At 44.1% G+C, this 20,975-nt stretch overlaps 1 protein-coding gene across 4 annotated transcripts in view; it reads left to right on the plus strand.

Annotated features, from left to right (window-relative positions):
- The window catches only part of TET1 (tet methylcytosine dioxygenase 1), a 147,265-nt gene that overhangs the window by 4,841 nt on the left and 121,449 nt on the right, over nucleotides 1-20,975 (plus strand). For all 4 annotated transcript variants that reach the window (XM_055274474.2, XM_055274476.2, XM_055274480.2 and 1 more), the window contains exon 2: nucleotides 6,916-8,951. In XM_055274474.2, the coding sequence (XP_055130449.1) occupies nucleotides 7,038-8,951 (1,914 nt within the window). In that variant the 5' untranslated portion in view covers nucleotides 6,916-7,037. The remainder of the gene's footprint in view (nucleotides 1-6,915; nucleotides 8,952-20,975) is intronic.

The raw sequence follows: 20,975 nt of genomic DNA on the forward strand, positions 1-20,975 counted from the left end.
AAGAGGCTCAGGAGGGCAGATGACTTGAAGCTAGGAGTTTGAGAGTGGCCTGGGCAGCATAGTGAGACCATCCTGTCTTTACAAAAGAAAGAAAAAATTAGCCTGGTGTGGTGGCACGTGCCTGTAGTGCCAGCTACTTGGGAAGCTGAGGTGGGAGGATCACTTAAGCCCAGGAGGTCAAGGCTACAGTGAGCCTTGATATACCTGAGTGACAGAGCAAGATCCTGTTTAAAAAAAAAAAAAATATATATATATATATATATATATGCACACAGAGGGACACACACATTTTTGTATGAATTGAATACTCCATGACAGAAGAACTAAAAATGGAAGTAGAGTATTTAATAATGTTTACAAAAAAGAAATTAATTTCTGGAGGTCTTTTAGGTAATTCCATATTTAAATGTAGACCTATTTAATGGAGTGGACTACATTGTCTTCCCCCTGCCTCCACAAATTTCAGGATAAGCTTACTGCTCCTACTCCGTGAGTTCGGCTCTTGGGACAACTTAGTTTGTCACAAAAGAAGTTTATGTTTCAATAGTGGAGGCATGAGTGATAAAAATCAGGGTCTTGTGGGAGTCCTTATTTTGTTTCTGGTTGTCTCTGATTCTTTGGCTGGGTGGCACCCAGTGGTTTTCTCCCCTGCAGTTGGGTTTTTCAGGGGTCATTGGCCTCTTTCATGATCTCATAAAAAGGCTGTTACCATTTAAAGAGGCCACATCTTCACAATCCACGTTGTTCATACGTTTCTATTTCCTTGACAGGCTGTTTTTTAGGAGATAGGGTTTGAATGATAAAGATTATCTTAATTACAAGTCTGAATTTCTAAAGCACTTCAATTTAAAAATATGAAAGAATATAGGAGAGACAGAAATCAATTTGTAAACCATTTTCAAAGCAGATCCCATGACACCCTCTGGCATACCCGGATTACTTGCTTACATATATGAATTTTAATTTTTGTGGCTGATTGCAATGACTAGATTATATACTCCTTATAATTTTTTAGCAGTATAATCTAGATACAAGAGAAAGCATGCTTTTAATGATACCGTTGAATTTCAAGAGATTAAAATGAATTGCTTTTTGTAATGAAAATGCATCCTGATGAAGGTATTTGTTGACTTTTTGGAAATTGGAATTGGAATGTCTTGTTTTCTGAAAATCTTGTACAAAAAGCAGTGGTCTTTGGAGAAAATATCCTTCAGTTTTTCACAGCCAAAGACTGAATTACTGCAAGCCAAATTTTTTTTTTTTTTTTTGGAAGAAGGGAAAGCAGTAAGCTTAGATGCCAAGAATTCAAGTGAAGTATTCTCTGGCCTAGTGTTTGTATTTAGTACAAATTTATCAAAATGTTATTTTTTGTGTATTTGATGTTATCACTAATGTCTATTTTAAAAGTCTTAAAGACACATTACATTGACTAAATGTAATGTGCTCTGGGAACTCTTATGTGTGTAACCTATGTAGTGTGTAAGGTGGGAACAGAACCAAAAGGAGATCTTGTTCTGGAGAATATAGCAAACTCTGGATTAAACTGGTTCCATAATAATCATAACTACCACTTATTTTCTCTCTCTTTTTTTTCATATTTTAGAGTTGCAAACAGCCTTTTTTTTTTTTTGGCTCCTATTTATGAAACACCTATCATGCGCCAGCCCTGTGCTAAGCCTTTACACATATTATTTCATTTTATTCTCATGATAACCCAATGGGGTCAATACTATTAGGTTTTCTTTTGTATTAAACATGAATAAACATAGGTATAAAGATACCAAGAAACTTGTCACAATCTACTAATATTTATGAACTGAAAACTGAACCCAGGTCAGCCTACTTCCAACGTCCATCTTTTTATTCTGCTACCCATGTCCCCTGACACTCAAACCACAGATACCACAAGGATGAAACCAGTGCCACTGGGTTTTTCCTGTGGGAGCCCATTGAAACCTCAAAACTACCTCATTTTAGATGAAGGAACATGGACTCAGTTAAGTAGTTCTTTGAAGGACACAGAGCTGGCGATCACAGATTCAAACCCAGGACTTTTTGATGTGAGATCATCTCTAGACATGAAACTAACCAGTGGGTCCTAGGATTACCTGGGTCAGATCAGTAATTTTTAAACAGATTGAACTCGGGAGGGTTCAAGTGATTTTCCTGCCTCAGCCTCCCAAGTAGCTGGGATTACAGGCATGTACCACCACGCCCGGCTAATTTTGTATTTTTAGTATAGACGGGGTTTCTCCATGTTGGTCACGCCGGTCTCAAACTCCCGACCTCAGGTGATCCACCCATCTCCGCCTCCAATAGTGCTGGGATTACAGGCATGAGCCACTGTGCCTGGCCGGGGTTTTTTTTTTTAATCTATTTTTAATTTTTTTCAGACGTTGGGAGGCTGAGGCGGGTAGATTACCTGAGGTCAGGAATTGGAGACCAGCCTGCTCAACATGCCAAGATCGTGCCATTGAACTCCATCCAGCCTAGGCAATAAGAAACTCCGTCTTAAAAATTAAAAAAAAAATCATAGAATCAAGACTGTGACAACAGAAAATTAAGACTAGTTGTCAGTTGAGACGATTCGTGAGAACACATGGTTCTCACAATGAGAACAAATGGTTACCCACAACCATTTTCCTACACCATGAAACGGAGTTCCTACACCATGAGACGGAGGCTGGAGGGCAGTGGCGCGATCTTGGCTCACCGCAACTTCCGTCTCCCGGGTTCAAGCGATTCTCCTGCCTCAGCCTCCCGAGTAGGTGGGATTACAGGCATGCACCACCATGCCTGGCTAATTTTGTATTTTTAGTAGAGACAGAATTTCTCCATGTTGGTCAGGCTGGTCTCGAACTCCCGACCTCAGGTGATCCACCCACCTCGGCCTCCCAAAGTGCTGGGATTACAGGCGTGAGCCACTGTGCCCAGCCTTTTCTTAATTTTTTTTTTTTTTTTTGAGATGCCATTTCACTCTTGTCACCCAGGCTGGAGTGCAATGGCGTGATCTTGGCTCCCTGCAACCTCCACCTCCTGGGTTCAAGCGATTCTCATGCCTCAGCCTCCCAAGTAGTTGGGATTACAGGCACCCACCACCATGCCCAGCTACTTTTTGTATTTTTAGTAGAGACAGGGTTTCACCATGTTGGCCAGGCTGGTCTCGAACTCCTGACCTTAGGTGATCTGTCTGCCTCAGCCTCCCAAAGTGCTGGGATTACAGGCTTGAGCCACAGCACCAAGCCGATTCTGTGATCTTGAGAGAGACTGTTGATATCCTACTATAGTGAGCTTTGCTTTTGCTTAGAGCTTCATCTTATTTTGGGTCTGGGTAGGCAATCTGAAAAGACCCGGGTCAAAACCCAAAGTCAAGTGGCGAGACTCCATCTCCACAAAAATTAAATATTTAGACTGGCGTGGTGGCACATGCCTGTGGTCCCAGCTATTTGGGCAGCTGAGGTGGGAGGATTGCTTGAGCCCAGTAGATTGAGGCTGTAGTGAGCTGAGTTAGCACTACTGCACTCCAGTCCAGGTGACAGTGAGACCCTGTCTCAAAAAAAAAAAAGAAAAAGAAAAAGACTTGTGGGATCTTGTAGAAGGGATTTTAGAACCAGCAGCCTTTGGATTGAGTCAGGAGAAAGAAAAGGATATTTCTGGGTTTGGGCAGTGTCCACCACAATGCCTTCCTTAGACATAGCAGATACTCAACAGATGTATTGGACCTGTGAGTCTTATTTGTAACCTAAATTGTCAATACTGTCCCCTGAGATTTTATGCTGTTTTGGTGTGCATGTGAAAAGCTCAAAATTTGTGGATTGTTAATTGGAATGTGGTAGGAATACTGTTGGATCTCCAGGGAGGAGAGTTTCTTTCTTTTTTTTTTTTTTTTTTGAGATGGAGTCTAGCTCTGTCGCCCAGGCTTGAGTGCAGTGGCGCAATCTCGGCTCACTGCAAGCTCCGCCTCCTGGGTTCACGCCATTCTCCTGCCTCAGCTTCCCGAGTAGCTGGGACTACGGGCGCCCGCCACCACGCCCGGCTAATATTTTTTGTATTTTTAGTAGAGATGGGGTTTCACCGTGTTAGCCAGGATGGTCTCGATCTCCTGACCTTGTGATCTGCCCGCCTGGGCATCCCAAAGTGCTGGGATTACAGGTGTGAGCCACCACGCCCAGCCAGTTTCTTACCTTATATAAGCCTCTTCTTCCTCTGGTTTAACCAGCTTTACTGTCAAACAGATGATACTTCTCCCTGCATAGGGATGTGCTCAGGAAAGAGATAATTTTTGTAAAGATTGGGATTTAAGCTTTAAAACACATATAATGGCTAGGCATGCTGGTTTACACCTGTAATCTCCGCACTTTGGAAGGTGGGGAGGATTGCTTGGGGCCAGGAGTTCAAGGTTACAGTGAGGTATGATCATGTCACTGCACTGCAGCCTGGGCAACAGGGAGACCTGTTTCAAAAAAATAATAATAACAAATAAATAAATTAAAAATGCATGAAACTATAAGGGGTGTGGTTTCTAATGTAGAGAAAACCCCATGCTTACCTTATTTGAGGAACTTCATCAACTTAAATCATTTGTTGAAGCAATTAAAGAAGCTTTCTAGTGAATCTAAGGTTTAAAGGATACTTTAGTATTTTTTCTTTTCTTTTTTTAAATAATTTCAACTCTTTTAGGTTCAGGGGGTACATGTGCAGGTTTGTCACATGGGAATATTGTGTGATACTGTGGTTTGGGGTGCAACGGGTCCTGTCACCCAGGTAGTGAACATAGTACCCAATAGTTTTTCTTTTTTTTTCTTTTTTTTTTTTGAGATGGAGTCTTGCTCTGTCACCTAGGCTGGAGTGCCATGGTGCGATCTCAGCTCACTGCAACCTCTGCCTCCTGGGTTCAAGTGATTCTCCTGCCTCAGCCTCCCAAGTAGCTGGGATTACAGGTGCCTGCTACCATGTCTGGCTAATTTTTGTATTTTTAGTAGAGACGGGGTTTCACCATGTTGGCCAGGCTGGTCTCAAACTCCTGACCTCAGGTGATCCACCTGCCTTGGCCTCCCAAAGTGCTGGGATTACAGGCATTAGCCACCATGCCCAGCCAGTACCGGATAGTTTTTCAACCCTTGTCGCCATCCCTCCCTCCTTCTTTAGTAGTCCCCAGTGTCTATTATGGCCATCTTTATGTCCATGAGTACCTGATAAGTGAGAACATCAGATATTTGGTTTTCCGTCCCCGCATTAATTCGCTTGGGATACTTTAGTACTTTCTGTGTTGATTATATTTTTCTTTTGCAGTAAACAATTCTCAGTTCCATGATTTTAATTATTTTTAATTTTTTTTTTTTTTGAGACGGAGTCTCGCTCTGTCACCCAGGCTGGAGTGCTTTGGCGCAATCTTGGCTCACTGCAACCTCCGCCTCCCGGGTTCACACCATTCTCCTGCCTCAGCCTCATGTGTAGCTGGGACTACAGGCACCCGCCACCATGCCCAGCTAACTTTTTTTTTTTGTATTTTTAGTAGAGATGGGGTTTCACCGTCTTAGGCAGGATGGTCTCGATCTCCTGACCTCATGATCCGCCCGCCTCAGCCTTCCAGAGTGCTGGGATTACAGGTGTGAGCCACCGCCCCTGGCCTAATTATTTTTAAATTTTTGTCATTTTCTATTTTTATTATTTTATTTTATTTTATTATTATTTTTCTGAGATGGAGTCTCGCTGTGTCGCCTAGGCTGGAGTGCAATGGTGCAATCTCAGCTCACTGCAACCTCCGGCTCCCGGGTTCAAGAGATTCTCCTGCCTTAGCCTCCTGAGTAGCTAGGATTACAGGCGCCTGCCACCACGCTCGGCTAATTTTTGTATTTTAGTAGAGATAGGGTTTTGCCACGTTGGCCAGGCTGGTATCGAACTTCTGATCTCAGGTGACCCCCGCACCTCGGCCTCCCAAAGTGCTGGGATTACAGGCATGAGCCACTATGCCCAGCCCTGTTATTTTATTTTATTTCATTTTATTTTTTGAGATGGAGTCTCACTCTGTCACCCAGGCTGGAGTGCAATGGCGCAATCTCGGCTCACTGCAACCTCTGCCTCCTGGATTCAATTGATTCTCCTGCCTCAGCCTCCTGCGTAGTTGAGATTAAAGATGTGCACCACCACACCCAGCTAATTTTTTTTTTTTTTTTTGGCCTGGCTATTCTGAAACTCCTGACCACCTTGGCCTCCCAAAGTGCTAGGATTACAGGCGTGAGATACTGCGCCTGGCAATTTTTGTATTTTTAGTAGAGATGGGGTTTCACCATGTTGGCCAGGCTGGTCTCGAACTCCTGACCTCATGATCCACCTGCCTTGGCCTCCCAAAGTGCTGGGATTACAGGCTTGAGCCACTGCGCCTGGCCACTGTTTTTATTTTTATGAGTTGGAGTCTGCCTATGTTGGCCAAACTGGTCTTGAACTCCTGGCCTCAAGTCATCTTCCTGCCTCAGTCTCCTAAAATGCTGGGATCACAGGCATGAACCACTGCTCCTGGCCCTTACTTTTAAGTAGCCGGGCATGCTGGTTCACACCTGTAATCCCAGCACTAGGGGAGGCCAAGGTGGGTGGATGGCTTGAGCCCAGTTAGAGACTAGCCAGGGCAACATGGCGAAAACATGTCTCTACAAAAAATACAAAAATTAGCCAGGTGTGATGGTGTGAGCCTGCAGTTCTAGCTACTTGGGGGGCTGAAGTGGGAAGATTGCTTGAGCCTGGGTAGGTCCAGGCTGTGGTGAGCTGTGATCATGCCTCTGCACTCCAGCCTGGGCAACAGAATGAGACCCTGTCTCAAAAAAAATAAAATAAAACAATTAGTAGTGAATATTCTATTTCAAATAGGGGAATGCACAGGAAAAAGACTCACTTCAATGTTTTGTGTTGTTATTTCAGACCAAAACCTTGTGTGACTGAGCTGAAGAGCAGTGCATCCAGATTCTCCTCAGAAGTGAGACTTTCCAAAGGACCAATGACTCTGTTTCCTGTGCCCTTTCATTTTTTCCTACTCTGTAGCTATGTCTCGATCCCGCCATGCAAGACCTTCCAGATTAGTCAGGAAGGAAGATGTAAACAAAAAAAAGAAAAACAGCCAACTACGAAAGACAACCAAGGGAGCCAACAAAAATGTGGCATCAGTCAAGACTTTAAGCCCTGGAAAATTAAAGCAATTAATTCAAGAAAGAGATGTTAAGAAAAAAACAGAACCTAAACCACCCATGCCAGTCAGAAGCCTTCTGACAAGAGCTGGAGCAGCACGCATGAATTCGGATAGGACTGAGGTTCTTTTTCAGAACCCAGAATCCTTAACCTGCAATGGGTTTACAATGGCGCTACGAAGCACCTCTCTTAGCAGGCGACTCTCCCAACCCCCACTGGTCATAGCCAAATCCAAAAAGGTTCCACTTTCTAAGGGTTTAGAAAAGCAACATGATTGTGATTATAAGATACTCCCTGATTTGGGAGTAAAGCACTCAGAAAATGATTCGGTTCCAATGCAAGGCACCCAAGTCCTTCCTGATATAGAGACTCTAATTGGTGTACAAAATCCCTCTTTACTTAAAGGTAAGAGCCAAGAGACAACTCAGTCTTGGTCCCAAAGAGTTGAGGATTCCAAGATCAATATCCCTACCCACAGTGGCCCTGCAGCTGAGATCCTTCTTGGGCCACTGGAAGGGACACGCTGTGGTGAAGGACTATTCTCTGAAGAGACATTGAATGATACCAGTGGTTCCCCAAAAATGTTTGCTCAGGACACAGTGTGTGCTCCTTTCCCCCAAAGAGCAACCCCCAAAGTTACCTCTCAAGGAAACCCCAGCATTCAGTTAGAAGAGTTGGGTTCACGAGTAGAATCTCTTAAGTTATCTGATTCTTACCTGGATCCCATTAAAAGTGAACATGATTGCTACCCCACCTCCAGTCTTAATAAGGTTATACCTGACTTGAACCTTAGAAACTGCTTGGCTCTTGGTGGGTCTACATCTCCTACCTCTGTAATAAAATTCCTCATGGCGGGCTCAAAACAAGCGACCCTTGGTGCTAAACCAGATCATCAAGAGGCCTTCAAAGCTACTGCAAATCAACAGGAAGTTTCTGATACCACCTCTTTCCTAGGACAGGCCTTTGGTGCTATCCCACATCAATGGGAACTTCCTGGTGCTGACCCAGTCCATGGTGAGGCCCTGGGTGAGACCCCAGATCTACCAGAGATTCCTGGTGCTATTCCAGTCCAAGGAGAGGTCTTTGGTACTATTTTAGACCAACAAGAAACTCTTGGTATGAGTGGGAGTGTTGTCCCAGACTTGCCTGTCTTCCTTCCTGTTCCTCCAAATCCAATTGCTACCTTTAATGCTCCTTCCAAATGGCCTGAGCCCCAAAGCACTGTCTCATATGGACTTGCAGTCCAGGGTGCTATACAGATTTTGCCTTTGGGCTCAGGACACACTCCTCAATCATCATCAAACTCAGAGAAGAATTCATTACCTCCAGTAATGGCTATAAGCAATGTAGAAAATGAGAAGCAGGTTCATATAAGCTTCCTGCCAGCTAACACTCAGGAGTTCCCATTAGCCCCTGAGAGAGGACTCTTCCATGCTTCACTGGGTGTGGCCCAACTCTCGCAGGCTGGTCCTAGCAAATTAGACAGAGGGAGCTCCCAGGTCAGTGTAACCAGCACAGTTCATGTTGTCAACACCACAGTGATGACTATGCCAGTGCCAATGGTCAGTACCTCCTCTTCTTCCTATACCACTTTGCTACCCACTTTGGAAAAGAAGAAAAGAAAGCGATGTGGGGTCTGTGAACCCTGCCAGCAGAAGACCAACTGTGGTGAATGTACTTACTGCAAGAACAGAAAGAACAGCCATCAGATCTGTAAGAAAAGAAAATGTGAGGAGCTGAAAAAGAAACCATCTGTTGTTGTGCCTCTGGAGGTAAGCAAACAGTCAAGGGGCTGGGAGACAGCTGACACTTGGTATAGTGATCTATATGCAGAGACACTTCTAGTGTCTCTAGTGTCCCTATGTAATAGTGAATTGCTTCACTATTACATATTTTTACTTTGGTACAATGTTACTTTAAGTTATCCATAAAAGAATTCCTGGACCTACCTGAAGTATGTCTTGTGCAGTGGTGCCTTAGCTAGCTTATTTTTAGAATTTGTCCCAGAACACTAGAACATACAGTTTTTTTCTCATTACAGGATTTGATGGAAACGTAGAGAAATTGTATGAAATGTGGTTTTGCAAAGATTTCCCCTATGCCTCTTTTGGCTAGTTGCATGTCTTTTTTGGCAGTCACAGATTTAAAAATTAAGAGTGGAACGAATTCATTAACTCCATAGCAGCCTGAAAAACCAGAGGAATTAAACATCTTTCCTTTTGAAAGAATACAATTTCATCCCTAATCTTGAAACTTTGTTTTGGAGACATAGCAATAATACAGCTTTTGTCTCAACTTTTGGTGAGTGATTTCTACCTGATCTACCAACCTTACAGGGTTGTTGGGATTAAAGAAAAATGGCTTGTAAACTCCAAAGTGATATACAAACATTAGTTCTTATTATAGTTTATGAACCTAAGGTAGTTAAAGGATCTGTTGATTTAGAATTTATTTAAAAACTTTTAGGGAGCTTGGTTAAAACCCAGTATTGCTTTTTCGGCCTTTTGAAACTGATGTTTTATGATTTTTAGATCACGCATTAAAGTTATGTTTATTGTGTCTGCTATGAATGCAGATATAGTAGAATAGATGGACTTAGAAGTATTGTAGGCCTGAAGGCCGGGCGCGGTGGCTCACGCTTGTAATCCCAGCGCTTTGGGAGGCCAAGGCAGGCGGATCACGAGGTCAGGAGATCGAGACCACGGTGAAACCCCGTCTCTACTAAAAATACAAAAAATTAGCCGGGCATGGTGGCGGGCGCCTGTAGTCCCAGCTACTTGGAGAGGCTGAGGCAGGAGAATGGCGTGAACCTGGGAAACGGAGCTTGCAGTGAGCCGAGACTGCGCCACTGCACTCCAGCCTGGGCGACAGAGCAAGACTCCGTCTCAAAAAAAAAAAAAAGAAATATTGTAGGCCTGGTGTGGTGGCTCACGCCTGTAATCCCAACACTTTGAAAGGCCGAGGCGGGCAGATCACCTGAAGTCAGGAGTTTGGGACGAGCCTGGCTGACGTGGTGAAACCCAGTCTCTACTAAAAACACAAAAATTAGCTGGGCGTGATGGCGGGTGCCTGTAATCCCAGCTACTCCGGAGGCTGAGGCAGGAAAATCACTTGAACCCAGGAGGCAGAGGTTACAGTGAGCCAAGATTGCACCATTGCATTCCAGCCTAGACCACAAAAGCGAAACTCCATCTCAAAAATAAATAAATAAATAAAGTATTGTGGCTGGGCATGGTGGCTTACACCTGTAATCCCAGGACTTTGGGAGGCCAAGGCGGCAGATCACTTGAGGTCAGGAGTTCGAGACCAACGTGGGGTGAAACTCCATCTCTACCAAAAATACAAAATTAGCCGGGCATAGTGGTGCACACTGGTAGTCGCAGCTACTCGGGAGGCTGAGGCAGCAGAATCACTTGAAACCGGGAAGTGGAGGTTTCAGTGAGACGTCGTCGTGCCACTGCACTACAGCCTGGACAACAAGAGTGAAACTCCATCTCAAATAAATAAATAAATAGGCCAGGCGCGGTGGCTGACGCCTGTAATCCCAGCACTTTGGGAGGCCAAGGCAGGCCGATCACAAGGTCAGGAGATCGAGACCATCCTGGCTAACACGGTGAAACCCCGTCTCTACTAAAAATACAAAAATTAGCCAGGCGTGGAGGCGTGCGCCTGCAGTCCCAGCTGCTGGGGAGGCTGAGGCAGGAGAATGGCGTGAACCTGGGAGGCGGAGCTTGCAGTGAGCCGAGATTGCACCACTGCACTCCAGCCTGGGTGACAGAGCGAGACTCCGTCTTAAAAAAATAAATAAATAAAAATAAATAAATAATAAATAAATAAATAAAAGTGTTGTGATGCTGGTCACGGTGGCTCACACCTGTAATCCCAGAACTTTTGGAGGCTGAGGTGTACAGATCACTCGAGGAGTTCGAGACCAGCCTGGCCAACCTGGCAAAACCCCATCTCTATTAACAATACAAAAATTAGCCAGGAGTGGTGGTGCATGCCAGTAGTCCCAGCTACTCTGGAGGCTCAGGCACAAGAATCACTTGAACCTGGGAAGCAGAGGTTGCAGTGAGTGGAGGTTGTGCCACTGCACTCCAGCAGGGGCAACAGAGAGAGAGAGACCCTGTCTCAAAAAAAAAAAAAGTATTGTGAGGTTTAGGCCAGGCATGGTGGCTCATGTCTGTAATCTCAGCACTTTGGGAGGGCCCAGGCAGGTGGACTGCTTGAGCCTAGGAGGTTGAAATCAGCCTGGGCAACATAGCAAGACCTCATCTCTACTAAAGATACAAAACTAGCTGGGTGTGATGGCACGCTCCTGTAGTCCCAACTGCTTGGGAGACTGCAGTGAGAGGATCACCTGAGCCTGGGAAGTCAAGGCTGCAGTGAACAGTGATGGTGCCACTGCATTCCAGCCTGGGTGACAGCAATGAGACCCTGTTTCAAAAAATAAAATAAAAAGGATTGTGAACTTAAAATTCAGGAAATTGTTTCTATTTCTTTTTTTGTTGTTTATTTTCTTTTCTGAGACAGTCTCACTCTGTCACACAGGCTGAAGTGCAGTGGCATGATCTCGGCTCCCAAGTTCAAGCAACCTCTGCCTCCCAAGTTCAAGTGATTCTCTCTTGCTTCAGCCTCCCGCATAGCTGGGATTACAGGCACCCACCACCATACCTGGCTAATTTTTGTTTTTTTTTTTTTTTTTTGAGATGGAGTCTCACTCTGTCGCCCAGGCTGGAGTGCAGTGGCGCGATCTCGGCTCACTGCAAGCTCCGCCTCCTGGGTTCACGCCATTCTCCTGCCTCAGCCTCCTGAGTAGCTGGGACTACAGGTGCCCGCCACCACGCCTGGATAATTTTTTTTTGTATTTTTAGTAGAGACAGGGTTTCACCGTGTTAGCCAAGATGGTCTCGATCTCCTGACCTCATGATCTGCTCGTCTCGGCCTCCCAAAGTGCTGGGATTACAGGTGTGAGCCACTGCGCCCGGCCTTAATTTTTGTATATTTAATAGACACAGGGTTTTGTCATGTTGGCCAGGCTGGTCTCCAACTCCTGACCTCAGATGATCTGCCTGCGTTGGCCTCCCAAAGTGCTGGGATTACAGGTGTGAGCCACCATGCCTGACCTATTTCATTCTTGACTTAAATTATCAGTTTAAAAATGCTGATTTTGGCTGCTCATGGCACTTCGAGAGGCTTGGGGGAGAGGATTACTGGAGGCCAGGAGTTTGAGACCAACATAAGCAACATAGCAAGACCTCATCAAAAAACAAACAAACAAACAAAAAAACAGCTGGGCCGGGTGCGTTGGCTCATGCCTAGAATCCCAGAACTTTGGGAGGCCGAGGCGGGCGGATCAGCTGAGGTCAGGAGTTTGAGACCAGCCTGGCCAACATAGTGAAACCCTGTCTCTACTAAGAATACAAAAAATGGCAGAGCATGGTGGTGCACACCTGTTAATCCCAGCTACTCTGGAGGCTGAGGCAGGAGAATCGCTTGAACCCGGAGGGGGGCGTTGCAGTGAGCCGAGATCGCGCAATTGCACTCCAGCATGGGCGACAGCAAGACACTGTCTCAAAAAACAAGAAGCAAAAAAACATAGCTGGGTATGTTGTCATGCACCTGTATTCCCAGTTACATGAGAGGCTGAGGTCGGAGGATAGCTTGAGCCCAAGAGTTCAAGGCTGCAGTGAGCTATGATGGCACCATTGCATACCAGCTTCAGTGACAGAGCCTGACCTTGTCTCAATAAATAAATAAATAAATAACGCTGATTTTTTATTTGTCTGAGCCACTGCAAATGAGAAATCAGACATTTAATAAATCATGTATTGATGGGCATTTAAAGTGTTTCTAAAATACTTTGTTGTTAAAAATCTTACTGAGCCTGTAATCCTAGCACTTTGAGAGGCCAAGGCATGCCAGGCGCGGTGGCTGGCAAGAGGATTGCTTGAGCCCAAGACTTTGAGATCAATAAACTGGGCAACATAGCGACATATACCTCTACACCAAAATTTTATTTTATTTTATTTTATTTATTTATTTATTTATTTTTGAGACAAAGTCTCGCTCTGTCACCCAGGCTGGAGTGCAGTGGCGTGATCTCAGCTCACTGCGACCTCCACCTCCCGGGTTCAAGCAATTCTCCTGCCTCAGCCTCCCGAGTAGCTGGGATTACAGGCACCTGCCACCATGCCCAGCTAATTTTTGTATTTTTAGTAGAGACGAGGTTTCACCACGTTGGCCAGGCTGGTCATGAACTTCTGACTCAGGTGATCTGCCTGCCTCGGCCTCACAAAGTGCTGGGATTACTGCGCCTGGCTGATTTTGATTTTTTATAATATTTTAATTCTTTTTTTAAAGCCCCGACCATGGCAAGGACAGATTTTGAAGTTTTTAACGAGTCCTGATAAGAATTTTTACATTTAGCTGGGATTTGGACAAAGCCACCCGTTCAGACATTTTTAGGAGCAAAATGAAGAAAGATCTTATTTGATGCTGAGTGACGGATACACATGGGGGACAAAGGGGATGCTTTTGCTTTGAATAGTGTTGCTAATTGCCAATTTCTGGTCTAACTTGGGGTGCTGGGATTACAGGCATGAGTCACCATGCCCAGACCCAAAATTTAAAAAAAAAAGAAAAAATTAGCCGGGCGTGGTGGCTCATGCCTGTGGTCCCAGCTGCTTGGGATGCTGAGGTGAGAAGATTGCCTGAACCTGTGAAGCTGAGGTTGCAGTGACCTATGATCGCACCACTGCACTCCAGCCTGGGTGACATAGCAAGACTCTGTCTGAAAAAAAATAATTACCTTACTGAAATGTATAATCTTCTTTTACTCAATCAAGTCACTTCACACATGTGGGAATAGATAAAATGTGGTCAGTTACTGATGGTTTACAAAGTAACATTTAGCAATATCTCTAGTAGAGAGACCTCCCTTGTAAGCTACTGGTTTGTAGCATTGCCAAATGACATCACTGTAAAAAACACTCTATCTCTAATGGATATGAACACATTTGTTCTATTCTTTCTCAAACTTGCTCTTTCTCTTGTATTACATGTTTGGTTTGGTGCCATAACAAATGATTACCCAAAATCGAATATTCAGTATCCTCGCCTCCTTCGCTCATCCTTCCAAATTCTCTTGTTCTACAAGTTCTGAGCGCTACCACCTCTCCATTTTCTTGACCACTGCTATAGTGAGGCTTTTATCTCTTAATCAGGATAATTTCAGTGCTATCTTTATTATCAACAAGTATTGTACTTCTCCTAGGCTATGCACTGTAAATATAATTATGAGCATTCTAGCCACCAGGGAAATCAGGAAACTGAATAACAAGCTCCCCTTAGGGTAATACAAGTTTTCCTTCTGAAAAACATGATTCTCCTATCTAACTACATGTAGTGTTCTGTTTATGTGATATATTTCACTCAAAATAAAAGAAATAGAGCAAAACTTTCAGGGCCTTCGAATGATTTGATGAAGCCTAGATTCATTAGCAGGGAATACAGCACCTTTAAGATTTTTGCAAAACCCACTTCTGTCTTGTTTGCCTTCGTGTATCTTCACCTTCTACTTGCTGCAGCAGTATACGACTGCATACATTTCCCCAGTGCACATTCTTGCCTCAGTCTCCAGGCCCAAGTCATGCCCTTCTTCCTTTCTCTTTCTTCTTTTTGAGACAGTCTCTCACTCCTTCCTTCTTCTGTTTTTTGGTTTTTTTTTTGTTTGTTTGTTTGTTTTTCAGATGGAGTTTCACTCTTGTTGCCCAGGCTGGAGTGCAGTGGTGCGATCTCTGCCTCCCGGGTTCAAGTGATTCTCCTGCCTCAGCTTACCTAGTAGCTGGGATTACAGGCGCACATCACCACGCCCAGCTAATTTTGTGTTTTTAATAGAGATGGGGTTTCTCCATGTTGGTCAGGCTGGTCTCAAACACCTGTCCTCAGGTGATCCACCCGCCTTGGCTTCCCAAAGTGCTGGGATTATAGGCATGAGCCACTGTGCCCGGCCGAGTCTCACTCTTTCACCCGGCCTATTTTATTATTAATTTTTATCTTATTTTTCAGTATGAACCAATGCATTTTCATTATATTCAATTTTTTTTTTTTTTTTTGGAGACAGTCTTGCTCTGTCACCCAGGCTGGAGTGAGGTGGCATGGTCATGGCATACTGCAGCCCTGACCTCCAGGCTCAAGTCATTCGCCCACCTCAGCCTCCCAGTAGCTGGTACTACAGGCACATGCCTGGCCAGCTTAAAAAATCTTTTGTAGAAGGCCGGGCCTGGTGGCTCACGCCTGTAATCCTAGCACTTCGGGAGGCCAAGGAAGGTGGATCACTTGAGGTCAGGAGTTTGAGACCAGCCTGGCCACATGGTGAAAACCCGTCTCTACCAAAAATTCAAAAAAAATTAGCTGGGTATGATGGTGCACACCTGTAATCTCAGCTATTTGGGAGGCTGAGGCAGGAGAATGGCGTGAACTCAGGAGACGGAGGTTGCGGTGAGCCAAGATCACACCATTGCACTCCAGCCTAGGCAACAAAAGTGAAACTCCATCTCAAAAAATGTATATATATGTGTGTGTATATATATGTGTGTATATATACGTATATATGTATACGTGTGTATATATATGTGTATATATACGTATATATGTATATGTGTATATATATACGTGTATATATGTGTACGTGTATATATATACACACATATATGTGTGTATATGTGTGTATATATATACACATATATATGTACACGTATATATATATGGCATGGTGGTGGCCCATACTTGTGATCTGAACTACTCAGGAGGCTGAGGTAGCAGTTTGCTTGAGCCTGGGAGGTTGAGGCTGCAATGAGCTGTGATCTCTCCACTGTACTTTAGCCTTGGTGACTGTGAGACTGTGTCTCAGAAAATATGTATAAATTCTGAAGGAGTCTCTCTGAATTTATTCTCGTTTGAGGGTTGCCTGTAAGAAATAAAATATGTTTAGCCCCTAAAGCCACATACCATTTCTCAGAATGTTGACTGCTAACTCCTTGGATAAGTGAAAACAACCTTAGACTTTATTAAGTCATAGATTACATTGTAGTCTCCCATTCTTTAATTGTATGACAGTATGTTATGTAATCTTCTGAGAGGTATCTTTTGGCCATGGAAAAAAACTTCATTTGTCATCTGTCAAGCCTAATTCAGCTTACTCTTCTTGATATTCAGAATTACAGATAATGAAAACTGCTAGCTTTGTCACTCTCAGTCATCTAGGAATTTGCTTTCGGTTAGGGTTTTCCTCTTGTGTGTTTGTAATTTTGAAAATATTATAAATAGGGTAGTGCGTTTTGAAACATATGCACTACCCTATTTATTGAACAGTGAGAGATTGTTACAAAAAAGGAAGGGGGAACTGTAGAGCTATTTGCAGACATTAGAGAGTGGGTGCTTTGGCTAAGCTACACTTTCACAAGTAATTTTTAGTATGTGTGAAAGCCAAAGAAAACACAATTGGCCATGGGGACTGGCACATGCCTGTAATCCCACCACTTTAGGAGGCCGAGGCAGGCAGATTGTTTGAGCCCTGGCATTGGAGACCAGCCCAGGCAACATGGTGAAACCCCATTTCTCCAAAAAAATACAAAAATATTAGCTGCGCATGGTGGCATGTGCCTATAGCCCCAGCTTCTCGGGAGGCTGAGGCAGGAGGATAGCTTGAGCTCAGGAGGTGGAGGCCCTAGTGAGCTTAGATCACACTACAGCCTGGGCGACAGAGTGAGACCGTGTCTCAAAAAAAAAAAAAAAAAAAGGGAAAGCAATCTAAAGTTGTGGACTACATCTCTGAAGATAGGGTCTTCATATATCTCTAGCCAGGTGATTTTGGTGTAGTATCATGCATTTAATTAACTTTCATTGAATGACTGGACAATTAGTTTGCAAGTTTAGTCAAACTGAAATAATCTCTCATTTTACTCTGGTTAATGTATTTTTTGTCTAAAATATTAAAGGGCTATTATGTACTTGGTTAGTTTAAATAGCAGCCTATTAGATGACACTATTTTTTTTTTTTTTTTGGAAATGGAGTTTTGCTCTTGTTGCCCAAGCTGTTGTGCAATGGCACGATCTTGGTCACCGCAACCTCCACCTCCTGGATTCAAGCAATTCTGCCTCAGCCTCCCTAGTAGCTGGATTTACAGGTGTGCACCACTACGCCTGGCTAATTTTGTATTTTTAGTAGAGACAGTGTTTCTCCATGTTGGTCAGGCTGGTCTCGAACTAACCTCAGGTGATCCGCCCACCTCGTCCTCCCAAAGAGCTGGGATTACAGGCGTGAGCCACCGCACCTGGCCTTAAATGACACTATTAAGTCATCTAATGTGCCATGGTCATTACCACGCTAGCCTCTTAATTAATGCAAATTCCACTGGAAAAAAAATTGTAATACCTACATGGGCTGTTTCAGGAGCTAAAAAGTTAAGTAGTGTTAATGTGATACAAATTGAACCACTGACTACCCACTATTTTGTGTGCGGGCCTTTCCATGTGATAATAGTCTACTTCCAGGCCTGTCATTTCAGAATTACTTGACACACTCATATTATTTTATCCCTTTTGGTGGCAGCGGGGGTGGGGCTAGCCTCTCTTGGCCATTGCTTTTCTCAGTTTTCAAACAGCCGTATCTCATTATGGCATATGTTACATATGGCATATGGAACAAATTTTTGCTACCAACTCTTTCAATTGAGGGCAGATGTTATATGTACTTAAATATGCCTTTAAGGAATCTCTTTGTATTACTATTGAGACTTCAGTAGCATACTGCACCACAAAACTGGACTTGGGGAAAAAATACAAAAAACAAACTTTTGTTGTTTAGTAGATATTCGTGTATAACCTCCAAGTATGTCAATATAAAGGCATGTTGACTGATTCTGACCCATGGGTGTTAATTTCTGAAATTTTGTCACAGTAGTTCAAATCTTACCCTGTCATTTCGTATGTATTATCTTTTCTGGGAAGAAAAATTTGTAAAACTGGCCAACATCTTCATCTAGTGTCAGCATACTCCAAGTTACACTATGATGTAATATTGAGCACCCTATTATCGTGCATGTTTATTTTGCTACAGAGCTTAACTTCAGATCTCTTTTTGTTGGTCAACCTTTTGGTTTTTTATTTCAGGGTGGTATTTCAAGAATTGACTATATCAAAGCTGCAAAAGTCCTTTTCAAGTAGCCAGCCATTGTGGGACTATGATGGATAATGGCACAAATGTTACCGGGAAGGATAGGAGAAAGTATCTCCTTTTGCATTATTATCACACGAAAATAAGACACAACTTCCAAATGAATCAGACTAAACAATTCAGGGCATTACCTTGATAATGAGACCCAGTGCTCAAGAGATATCCAGAAGGTGTTGGCTAATTATCATCAGCTTTTCATGTCTGCTATGAGTGCAACAAAAGAGAAATTTTGCTTTTTACTGATTTAATTATGCACCATTAACACCAAGTCACTGTTTTTAAAGAAGGCCCTGATGTTCTCCTGCAGAGAGAGCAGTAGAAGTGAGATGCTTGGCCAGACATGGTGGCTTTCGCCTGTAATCCCAGCACTTTGGGAGGCCGAGGCAAGCAGATCATGACGTCAAGAGATCAAGACCATCCTGGCTAACATGGTGAAAACCCGTCTCTACTAAAAATACAAAAATTAGCTGGTTCAAGCGATTCTCCTGTCTCAGCCTCCCAAGTAGCTGGGATTATAGGCACACCCCACCACGCCCAGCTAACTTTTTTTAATTTTTAGTAGAGACGGGATTTCACCATGTTGGCCAGGCTGGTCTCAGCCTCCCAAAGTGCTGGGATTACAGGTGTGAGCCACCGCGCCCGGCCATGAGTGAATAAAATCTTACAAATACATATGAGTATTTACAAATACATATGAGTATTTACAAATACATAAATACATATTTACAAATACATATGAGTCAGCCTATTTTTCATATGACAATGTCTGTTAAAAGAAAAAAAATAAAGTGGGCCGGGTGCAGTGGTTCACGCCTGTAATCCCAGCATTTTGGGAGTCCAAGGCTGGCACATCACTTGAGGCCAGGAGTTCGAGACCAGCCTGGCCAACATGGTTAAACCCCGTCTCTACAAAGAATACAAAAATTAGCCAGGCGTGGTGGCATGCGCCTGTAATCCCAGCTACTCCGGAGGCTGAGGCAGGAGAATTGCTTGAACCCGGGAGGCAAAGGTTGCAGTGAGCTGTCACTCCAGCCCAGGTGACAGAGTGAGACTCCGTCTCAGGGAAAAAACAAAACAAAAAAGTATACTGTAAACCACACGTTTTATTCCATATGTAGTACACTATATCAGCTAGTACCCCAAAACAACATTGTATTAGTTTATTCTACACATATCTCTCTTTTTTTTTTTTAGGCAAAATCTTGCCCTGTTGTCCAGGCTGGAGTGCAGTGGTGCGATCTAAGCTCACTGCAACCTATGTCTCCTGGGTTCAAGTGATTTTCCTGCCTCAGCCTCCAGAGTAGCTGGGACTACAGTCGCCTGCCACCATGCCCAGCTAATTTTTTGTGTTTTTGTTTTGTTTTGTTAGAGTCAGAGTTTTGCTATTGTTGCCCAGTCTTGAGTGCAATGGCATGATCTTGGCTCACTGAATCCTCTGCCTCCCAGGTTCAAGCGATTCTCCTGCCTCAGCCTCCTGAGTAACTGGGATTAAAGGCATGCGCTACCATGCCAGGCTAATTTTGTATTTTTAGTAGAGACAGGGTTTCTCCATGTTGGTCAGGCTAGTCTTGAACTCCTGACCTCAGGTGATCCTCCCATCTCGGCCTCCCAAAGTGCTGGGATTACAGGCGTGAGGCACCACATCCAGTCTTGTGTTTTTAATAGAGATGTGATTTCACCATGTTGACCAGGGTGGTCTTGAACTCCTGACGTCAGGTGATCTGCCTGCCTCAGCTTCCCAACGTGCTGGGATTACAGGTGTGAGCCACTGTGCCTGGCCAAGAATTTCTAGAACAAATTTGATCCTAGTTTAAATGATCCCCACATCATTCTTTCACATGATTTAGAAATCATAAAACTGCAACTTCTACATCAGAGGTTCTTACTCTGCATAGGCTTCAATGGTCTGTGATCCCATCCCCTCAGAATTATATGCAGCATATTGCGTTTAAATGCATTTTTGTTTTTTTTTGAGACGGAGTTTCGCTCTGTCGCCCAGGCTGGAGTGCAGTGGCGCAATCTCGGCTCACTGCAAGCTCCGCCTCCCGGGTTCACACCATTCTCCTGCCTCAGCCTCTCCGAGTAGCTGGGACTACAGGCGCCCGCCACCACGCCCGGCTAATTTTTTTATATTTTTAGTAGAGACGGGGTTTCACCGTGGTCTCGATCTCCTGAGCTCGTGATCCGCCCGCCTTGGCCTCCCAAAGTGCTGGGATTACAAGCGTGAGCCACCGCGCCCAGCCTTATATGCATTTTTTATGGTGAGCTTACCCATAGCTTGTATTGGATTTCAGAGAAAGTAAATCATATATCTACTCCCTGAAATAAAAACAAGTCAAAGAATCAGACCACTTAAAAAAATTTTTTGGGGGGCTGGGCACGGTGGCTCACGCCTGTAATCTCAGCACCTTGGGAGGCCAAGGTGGGCGATCACGAGGTCAAGAGATTGAGACCATCTTGGCCAACATGGTGAAACCCCGTCTCTACTAAAAGTACAAAAATTAGCCAGGCATGGTGGTGTGCGCCTATAGTCCCAGCTACTCAGGAGTCTGAGGCA

This window comes from Symphalangus syndactylus, chromosome 4 (assembly GCF_028878055.3).
Source record: "Symphalangus syndactylus isolate Jambi chromosome 4, NHGRI_mSymSyn1-v2.1_pri, whole genome shotgun sequence".
Lineage (NCBI taxonomy): Eukaryota > Metazoa > Chordata > Mammalia > Primates > Hylobatidae > Symphalangus > Symphalangus syndactylus.